General features: G+C 42.2%; 1 protein-coding gene across 2 annotated transcripts in view; it reads right to left on the bottom strand.

Moving 5' to 3' along the window:
• Positions 1 to 308: 308 nt before the first annotated feature.
• Positions 309 to 9,691, bottom strand: part of zer1 (zyg-11 related, cell cycle regulator) — an 18,560-nt gene continuing 9,177 nt past the window's right edge. For both annotated transcript variants that reach the window (XM_047372060.1, XM_047372059.1), the window contains exons 5-16: positions 9,141 to 9,314; positions 8,950 to 9,064; positions 8,096 to 8,242; positions 7,842 to 8,015; positions 7,489 to 7,704; positions 6,058 to 6,099; positions 5,848 to 5,967; positions 5,565 to 5,680; positions 5,225 to 5,413; positions 4,697 to 4,794; positions 4,324 to 4,426; positions 309 to 2,790 (exon numbers count right to left, since the gene is read on the bottom strand). In XM_047372060.1, coding sequence (XP_047228016.1) covers positions 2,703 to 2,790; positions 4,324 to 4,426; positions 4,697 to 4,794; positions 5,225 to 5,413; positions 5,565 to 5,680; positions 5,848 to 5,967; positions 6,058 to 6,099; positions 7,489 to 7,704; positions 7,842 to 8,015; positions 8,096 to 8,242; positions 8,950 to 9,064; positions 9,141 to 9,314 — 1,582 coding nt within the window. In that variant the 3' untranslated portion in view covers positions 309 to 2,702. The remainder of the gene's footprint in view (positions 2,791 to 4,323; positions 4,427 to 4,696; positions 4,795 to 5,224; positions 5,414 to 5,564; positions 5,681 to 5,847; positions 5,968 to 6,057; positions 6,100 to 7,488; positions 7,705 to 7,841; positions 8,016 to 8,095; positions 8,243 to 8,949; positions 9,065 to 9,140; positions 9,315 to 9,691) is intronic.

Raw genomic sequence — 9,691 nt, 5'->3', positions numbered from 1 at the left:
CGGTGAACATTCAGATGTAAAAAATTAAACATGTTTTTGATGAATAACATTTCCTTTTCAGCAGAAATGTTCCCAGCAAAGATTTGTTTTAAAATAATAAATTATGTTGTTAAAAACAGAAAACAAACCCTACCAAAATATATCAAGAGTTAATGTCTGTCTGGAAGCTTCTATTTATAAAAGTTAGCTTTGGAATAAAACTTTAAATCCTGCAGTTCAGTTTATTTTTAGAAAATATTTGTGGCTGTAATTTATTCATTGTTTCTCTTATTCCTCTCTCTGTTAAATATAAAGAGTCTAACACCGGCTCATTTAACCACTCCATGTTTATTGCTTATTCATATTTTTACATTATAGTCATAAAGCTACTGAGATCAACAGAATGGAACCGTTTGCTCTTCACTCCATTTCAGATGAAACTCTTCAGCAGTAAGAGAAGAAATCAATGTTAACAGAAACATCTTCAGATAAAAGTTTGAATGAGACTGGAGCAGGTTTTTATTTTCATAAATAATCAAAAACAGTCGAGTTTTCTGTTCAGCTTCAAACAAAAACTAACTAAAACATTCAAATCAGACGAACAGGAGGGTGAAAATGCTCCTCATCTTCTTCTGGAGACAATTTGTGTCCAAATACTGCACAGGTCTCTAGAACAGAAATGATTGATCATGGGAGCTCTTAACACCTAATCAGAGTTCTAAACCAGAAATCGGATCAATAAGAAGCCCGGCTGAGACATTCATGACTGCGAGGAGGAACCGAAACTCAAATGAAGCCGTCAGAATGGAGTAAATCAGAGAAAAACTGCACATCAGAACCAGGAAGGTCAGAGAGTAAAGCCATCATGGCCAGAACCAGAAACAGGTTGAAAACATCAGTGATGCTCAACGGGAATTAATCAGAAATACAACATTTTCCTCCCAGAGGGAAGAAAACAAGATGAAAGGTTGCTTCAATGATCCTGGAGGAAATCCTGGCAGATTTTAGAGGATGGAACCGAGAAGAACCCGACTCAAAATAAAACTCTAAAATAAAGTTCTAAGAACTGAACCGAGATGGAGACAAATCACTGAGCTCCAACAACCTGAGCTGAAAACACAATGACGATCATGGTTATTCATCAGAAACATTATTTCAGATTGAACAACAAACTGGGTTCCATCTTTCCATACAGATTCATCTTATTCCCAAAGATTCTGGATTATTCCGATATTTCTGCCATCTTTCCAAGTGAGAAGGCTTCAAAAAAGCGGCTGTTCTCCGAGTCAAACTGAAGAAGTGAGTAAACTTAGCTTTATTTGGACCTACATAGTCTAGCCATCCTTCTCAGCAGAACCAGTGTTCAGAGTTTAACCGGGTCACAGAACGTTGGACCTTACCTGACCCAGTTATCATTTTCCAGTTTTTCTCAGTTTAAATTTCAGGATTTTTACAGATTTTCCCACAGAATGTTCAGTTTAGAGTGTGATGATGGTTCTGACCTGGTGAAATATACAGAAGTTAAGATTGACCCGGAATGTCTGGTCCAGTGTTCTGCTTCATAATGTTTCGTTTTTCCTTCATTTTACAGATTTCGTTGGCCTGTTTTGATTCACTGAACTTCCAATCATTTATTTTGTGCGATCTGAGCATTCAGTCCACTCAGCGGTTCTGATTACTCCCATAGCTGGAGAGGAAGCTGCTCCTCATTGGTTGGACTGATGGTTTCGATTCTGCGGTCTTTGTTCTGTTTGAGATCTGAGACACAAATTAAAAAAACCTCCTTTAATACTTAAGGAGAACCTTCTGTGGTTCCTCTCAGCTGCTGCGTACATCTGAGTTTTCTGCCTCCTCTGATGGCTCAGATGGAAATCGGACCAGTTCATCGGATTTAAATGTCACAATTCCAGAAATTCATGAAACATCAGAGCAAATGTATGAATCCAACACAAACTGGGCACCTTGTGCCTTTGTTCATCTGGCTCCTGGGTTTTAGGTAATTTATCTGATTTCAGGTGTTTTTACCTCCATAATCAGCGGAAGGTGGAGAAAAGAGGGACAGGTAGAAGATCATCTGGGACAGATCCAGAACTGTTGGGTGTAGCCATGTTTTGATTCTCAGCGCTGACAGCAGATCAGTTAGATTTAAATACAGAATGAAGTCATGAGTGTTTACAGCCTTATTATAAAACATCCACACAGTAAAAGGATGAGACCCACACTGAATATTTACATATTTAACAAACGAGTCCGACACCGGGCCACCAGCAGCTGGACCGCAGATCCGATAATATTCGTCGATCACGAGCCGGGCCGCCGCGAGCCGAGGCCTCCGATGGCGGTCTGGGATAGTCCAGAGGTGTTAACAGAGAAGGGACGTCCCATCTGAGAACAATGTATCTGTGTTGCTAAATCCTCCACACACACACACACACACACACACACACACACACACACACACACACACACACACACACACACACACACACACAGAGAACAGTCCCCCAACCCAGCTGAAGAGATGTGCAGCCCCCTCCCAACTAAACATCGTAGCTCCTATGATGTGTCACACATTCAGGTTTAGTCCAGGACACGTTCTGCTCTACGAAACGAGGAAAAATTTAGAGAATGCACACGATTAACCCTGGTGTTGACGGCAGCAGGAGGTTCCTCAGGTTGGTTAGCTTCAGATGTGTTTACTGGGAGTTCTGGTTCCAGTGGTGTCAGCCTCTCTGTCCGTAGTTTACCTCCTGTCCGTTATTCGTCTCCATCGGGTCCTCTTTGAAGGTCTCACACTGCTCCATGACTTTCCTGGAAAACAGAAGAATAAACAGAACCTTTTCACATGTTGTCACGTTTCAAACACCGACTATAAAGGATTTTGTGTGAAAGAGCAGCAAAGAAAGTTCAATTAAACATGGTTTTCAACATCTCTAACAAAAACAATACATCTGAAAAGTGCGGCTTGCATTTATATTCACCCCTGTGGTCCATGTAGCTTTAAACATCTACAGACTGAACATGTTTCATCATTCTTCTTTGTAAAACATCTCAAGCTTAGTCAGATTGGATGGAGAACATCTGTGATCATTAATTATCAAGTCTTGCCAAATATTCCCAGTTGAATTTAGGTCTGGACTTTGACTAGGCCATTGTAACACATCAATATTCTTTGGTCTAAACTATCCTATTGTATCTCTGGCTGTATGTTCAGGGTGGTTCTCCTGCTGGAAGGTGGACCTCCAGCCCAGTCTCAGGTTTTCTTCCAGGACTGTCCTGGATTTAGCTCCTTCCATTTTCCCATCAACTCTGACCAGCTTCCCTGTTTCTCCTGAAGAAAAGCAATCCCACAGCATGACGCTGCCACCACCATGTTTCACTATAGGGATGATGTGGGCGATGCGCAGTGCTAGTTTTCCTCCCCATGTTTCGTTTCTGGTCCTGAAAGGTCCAGTTTGGTTTGGTTTCATCTGATCTTTTTCCACATGGTTGCTGCTACATCGCTTGCGACAAAGATTCTTTCAACAATAGTTCCTTTCTGGTCTTTCCTTCATAAATGCCAGATCATTTCTTGCCCCTGCTGCATCCTTGTGAGCAGCTGGGTTCTGAGAGTCCAAAGAAAAGCAGAACCAGCAAGAAGATTCTGCCTGGCCAGGTCAGAACGAAGCCTGTTCAACTTCCAGATTTAGAGATAAATGTTTCCATCTGTATCACAAACTTTGTTACTTTCATCTAATTTTTGTGTGAAGTTCCTGTAAAGTTCTGTTGGGTCAATTTGTCCATCCCTGGGACGTGTTCAGCTGGATTTATACACACAGCTGGACTCTTTTTCCTTCTGGGACCAGTTGGTCTTGTTGGATTAAAATTTTCAGATTTTTATTTGCAAAAACATTAAATCCCAGAATTCATTCCTTCCTCTTGCCTTGTTTCCTACTCTGTGTTTCTGGTTGTGAGACATGAAAATGTGACGTGAAAAAGGTCAAAGGGCATCAAAGGTTTTATGAGTACTGTGCAGTTTCACTTTCGTCCCAAAGGTTTGAGAGAGTTTGTTTCTTACAGAAAAATATCACAGATATAAAATGAACTTTACAGCAGGTTTTATGTTTTATTGAAGTCTTAAACTGCTTAGTGAACTCTGCTGCACTTGTTATAAATATGTCAACAGCAGCTGACTCTGCAGATCAAGGCAGGAAAACCTGAAGCTTCAGGATGTCTGACAGTAACAGAAAGTAAGACCTTGGGACAGATGCTACTGATTCATCTTTATGCCTTTATGAGGATAACACCGTTGTTGTAGAAGAGTGAGTAGAGCCTAACAGTAAAACTAAAAAGAGTCTGGCTCACCTCGCCATGTCCTTGGTCTCTGGTTGGGAACTCTCCAGTTCAAGAACCTTCTCCAAAAGACTAACTCCACCTTCCTTTATCAGCAGCGGACAATATTTACTCGCTGTAGATAAGAACAGACCAAAATTAATCCACAGAATGAGTCACATGCACAATATAAGTAGATCTCAACCAGAAGACAAACACATGTTGTAGATATCAAGGAAATCATTAAAGAGACATTTATGATGAAGCAACTGTTGCTTTTTGTCCTAAGTCTAAATCTTCCTAGCATCACAAATCTTTTGGTTTGTTAGCAGCAATATGTTTAACAGAGTCCACCTGACAGCGGTTCTGTTGGTAGCTGATGGAGTGAAACCCTGCAGATACTCACGGTAAACCGACACCAGGTTGTAGAGAGCCCACGTGGCCCAGTGCTGACTGACGGGAGCGATGCTTTGAGGAAGCAGGCGAAGGATCGGCTCAAATGACCTGCAAGAACAATTTTTAAAACTCAGGAACAAGAAACAGAAACATGGTTCTGGACAGAGAGGCCTGCAAGTTTCTATTACAGATCCAGGACTTCCACACTTCACTCCTCTAAAGTATATTCCAATACAATACTTACATATATATATATATATATTACAATACTTTAACAGGTGATAACCAGTGGATCTCTGCACGAACGGACAGACGGTTGTATGGATGGATAGATGGATGGATGAATAAAATACCTGCTTTAAACCTTCTGGTCTAACTGGCCTCCGTCATATAATCTTCTGACCTTCAGCCTCATCTCTGAACGGGTCAACAGGTAGAACCTGATTTTAACCCCTGCTGTGTGAGACGGGCTAACAGCTGGGGTAACACCACCCTGATGCTTCATCACCAATGATTGAACAACACTAACAACCATCACCTGTAGTTGATGTTACGGCGTGAGCTGACGTCCCAGCTCTGGATGGCCTCCCACATTCTGTCCATCACGGCGTCTCTTCTCGGCTCGTCCATCGTCCAAACCTCAGGACCGTCGAACATGATGTGTGACAGGACGCCACAGGCGTTGTACGACACCTCGATCCCGTCCGCTTTGCTCTCCAGCAGGTTACTGCATCAAACAGCAGCAGGGAAACAGGATAAAACTGTGAGCAACGTTCAGAGCCTCCTCAGATACCTCCTCGCATCACTCAGGCCTTTTTTAGGGAAGGTTTCTGGGTACCTGAATCACACCGCTGATCCAGGTAACCTGAGTTTCTCACCTGAACACAGTGATGAACTGTGGCGTGAGCAGCTGTGGCCTCAGAGATTTCACCTCGGCAACATTTCCCAGAAGCCCCAGCATGTTGCGGTGAAGCTCCTGCTTATCTGGAAACTCCTGCAGAGCCATCAGTTTAACCATTAGAACATGAAGAGACAATCTGACCTGATACCTGCAGCAGGTAAGACACTGACTGCTCAGAAATACTCCACATCATCCCTGTTTAGGAAACTTCCTTGAAGCAGGTAAGTCAGGTTTTAGTCAGAAGAGATGTGAGGACTTACCTCCAGACACTCCAGGAAGAGACTCATCCCACGACAGGTGAGGAACATCTGACAGTTGTCAGGTGTCTCGTCGGTGATGTTCCAGAGGGCGCTCCAGGAGAACTCCATGACCTGGTCACACTGTGGCGAATCAAACATCCAAAACCATCTTTAACACAGGATTCCCAGACAAACAAGCTGTGGATGTTAGATAATAAGATGAAAACTCACCGTTCGATCCTGAAGCTTCTTCTGAATTAAATTCAGCATGGTCTGAGAAGGAGTAAAACATTCATTCAAGCACAGCTAAAGACTAGTCTGTTCTTCATGTCAGACCAACTGTATCTCTGTGGGTGTCACAATATTAAAAAGTGAAAAGCGGGGTTTATTCCCCAAAATGAAGAGTTGGATCCCTCAAATCTACAACAAATACATCTCAGTAAATTAATACATTTATTTCAGAAATTTAATTCAAACTTTTTATATATTTTATCAGTTTCCTAAACACTTTTTCCCCCCACTAAACCTTCCATTAATATACTTGGATACAGCAATCTATGAACATCCTCTTTAGCAATAAGCCCCGTGATTTGTGTAGGCCGTTACATCACGTTTTTGCATTAGAAATAAGTTCGGATCGCTTTGATGTAAAACTCAAATTTACTGAGAAAATTCGTTTTTACATTTGCTAAAAGCCAGAATTAGCAGGATTATCAGAAAAAGGAGTTTTATCTAACTAACCCTCTAAGAGGAACGAATTTATTTACGAATTTCATTCTTGAAGTAAAGAAGAGCCAAATAAAATATTCTAATTTACTGACATGCGGCTGTTTAAAATGTTTGCTCCAGTTTCTAATCATAAAACTTCCAATAAAGTTTCTCGCTTTAAGTTTTGAAGAATCTTACAGAAAATTGGACCAACTACCCTTTGACCTTCACCTCCCACCCCAGATCCAAGTCACCTGACCCGCTGTCATTTTTCACCAGAAGCTTCACCGGTCAGAAACATTAGAGGAGTCAACGGGTTCCAAAACATTTTCCATGTCAAAATTATTCACACTTTTCCAGAAACCCAGTAGATTTCAGCTCTGAATGGTTCTGGAGAAACTGGACCTGAAGGTTTTGTTCAAACTGTCAGATCTGCTACAGAAACACTATGGGTACAAGTAAGCACATTTACATGGGTGGACCCACAAGGTTCTGACTCTTGGTTCAGGAATCTCTTTCATATGGATTTTAGTATTCACACGGCGAAAGCTTGAGGCGGATTCTGCTACGGATTGGTGCTGAAGGGTGGGAATCACCATAGCAACCAGTGACTCGGTAGTTCTTCCAGCAGGAAGATGTCTTAACTTGGACTTTCAAAATAAAGCTAAGAGATATCCTTCAAAATACGGGTGTATCTCTGTCAGTTTAGCTTAAAACAAAATGATCTTCTAAGTTCTTCCTAAGGATCAAAGAACAAAGTCGAGGCAGGAAGGATGTCTTCTCACGCAGCAGCATCCCTCAACCTTTATTCTGAAATGTTCTAGTCTACTTTGATGAGAACAGGAATGTTTCTATCAAATTTAACTTCATCCTGTGAATTTCTGTCTCTCTGGAACCCACCACGTTAGATCCTCCTGGGATTATAAAGAGGCACGGTGATCCAGGTGGAGTTACCTTGACGAATCCCATCTTCCCCACAGCCTCCTTGTGGTGGTTGTCCACCTGGCAGACCAAAGCGTTGCAGAGGTGAACGGCGATCCTCTGGATGGACTCGTCCTGCCGGGCGGGCTCCAGGATTTTCAGGAGCAGCTGGTTGACCCGGCTGTACTGGAACTCCAGCTCTTCTGGAATACTGAAGTTGCACAGAGTCAAGCAGCAGTTTCTCTGGACCTGAAGCAGGAAAACGGAGATGTTTCAACAGGAAGACATTAGCAGATTTCAGCAGATTGGAAGATATCACCTCAATGAAGCCACATGTTTCCTACCAAACAGAACCATGTGGGTTAATTCCCCCACAGATGACTTACAGTGACCTCCTGGTACTGCTCCATCCCGTTCAACACCACCTGAATGACCTCCCGGCGTAACCGCACGCTCTGGTCGCTGCGGTATTCCGTGTTGGTCAGGTAGAACAGAGCCGCGCTGCCCGTCACCTGGATGCTCTTATCATACTTATGGCACTTCAGAGCTGCGATGACGAGCTGTTAGCAAAGAGCAGAAACTATGAGGACCTGAGGCACGGATGAAAGTGGAAATCAGACGTCCGAGTCCCGGGTCCAACCTGTAGGGCTCGCAGCAGCTGGCTGCAGTGTTGTATCCGGGCGATGTCAAACAGCTGGTTGATGGCTCTGTGGGCGAGCTCCGGACGAAACTCTGTGTACGCTTCTATGGCATTCAGAACCTGGTCCTCGTTTTTTGATCCGGTTACCTGAGAGGTCGCAGGGAGAAAGATTATTCCTGGAAAACTTTGCTGCCAGTCTTCCCAGGAGAGCAAATAACCACGAATATTTATCCCAAACTAATCGTGATTTTACACCACATTTATCCCGGTTTCAGCTGATATTAGTCGTGATTTCTTCCTGGTTTTATCCAGATGTTTCATGGCGATAATCAATGAATAGATAAACATTTATTCTGATATTAGTTCCATCCTCGTTTTATTTTGAATTTACCCTGATTTCATCCCAAATTTATCCTGATGTTTTCTTGGTTTTCTACAATTATTAGCATGGATTTAATTTTTTATTTGTCCTGATTTTATCCTGGTTTCAGTCTGGTTTTATTCCAGTTTCCTGGTTTTAATTTAAACATATCCTGAATTTACTGTTGGTTTTAAGAGAATTTCTGCTGATTTAATGTCACTTTCATTCATTTCATTCATTTTATCCAGTTTTTGTCTTGGTGTAAACCACAATTTACCCCCTGATTTTATCCTAGTTGCTTATTTTAAGGTGCATTTTTCTGGATTGTACCCTGTTTTTTTCTGGATTCATAGGAAGTTTTAAACTCTAAAACATGATATTCTAGGCAATTGTCCGGGGAAGTCTGAAACCAGGAAGCAACAATTTAAGGAACGGTTCTAAAGGTCAATTATCAGTGAACCCTTCAGCCCTCTTTAGAGCAGCTGAGCGGTACCTTATATGCAGGGATGTGGGTCACATTGCACAGGGTGGTGTCATACAGGCCCAGAAACTGGAGCGGCCTCTTCAGCTCCTGGAACGGGTAGATGCTGCTTTTACAGGGTTCAGAACTAGGAGAAAAGACCAACATTTGTTATGTGATGGAAAATAAAATCTGATTTATCCGACAGTCAGATGGATCTCCACCTGGGACGGCCCATAGCTTCCTCAAAGTGGGGCACCGTGCAGTTGTCCAGCATTATGTGACCCGAGATGTCCAGGGAGACCAGATTGACCAGACGCTGAACGATGACGGTCAGGATCTTCCTGGTCATCTTAAACTTCGTATTCCGTCTGCTCTCCCGGGAAATATCCAGATGTCTGGAGAAGAACCCAGAGGAGAACACATAGAAGAGCCTCAATATGGTGCTCACTAATTTAAACTGTTTTCAAAAAAATAAACACAAAAAAGAATTAGCTTTTAATTCTAAATGTTTATCAGATAAAGTACAAAGTACTGAAATAAATAAATATCTGATGTTTGTATTTTAAAACCAGGAGTTTTTAACCATCTGGAGCAGGTTTGATGAAGCATGACATCAACCTGTAGTAGAAATCAAGCTGCAGGCTTTCAGGAGTTGAATGGACAGGCTGATCTGGTTTCTTTTAATAACTCAGGATGTCTTTCTATTGCTTAGTGTGGGATTTCCTATTCAAACACACCAAGGCTGTGAAGCGTAGATGTTAAACTACAAACC

Source organism: Girardinichthys multiradiatus, chromosome 8, assembly GCF_021462225.1.
Source record: "Girardinichthys multiradiatus isolate DD_20200921_A chromosome 8, DD_fGirMul_XY1, whole genome shotgun sequence".
Lineage (NCBI taxonomy): Eukaryota > Metazoa > Chordata > Actinopteri > Cyprinodontiformes > Goodeidae > Girardinichthys > Girardinichthys multiradiatus.
The sequence above is the reverse complement of the archived record's forward strand: the minus strand, read 5'-3'. Positions and strand labels throughout refer to the sequence as shown.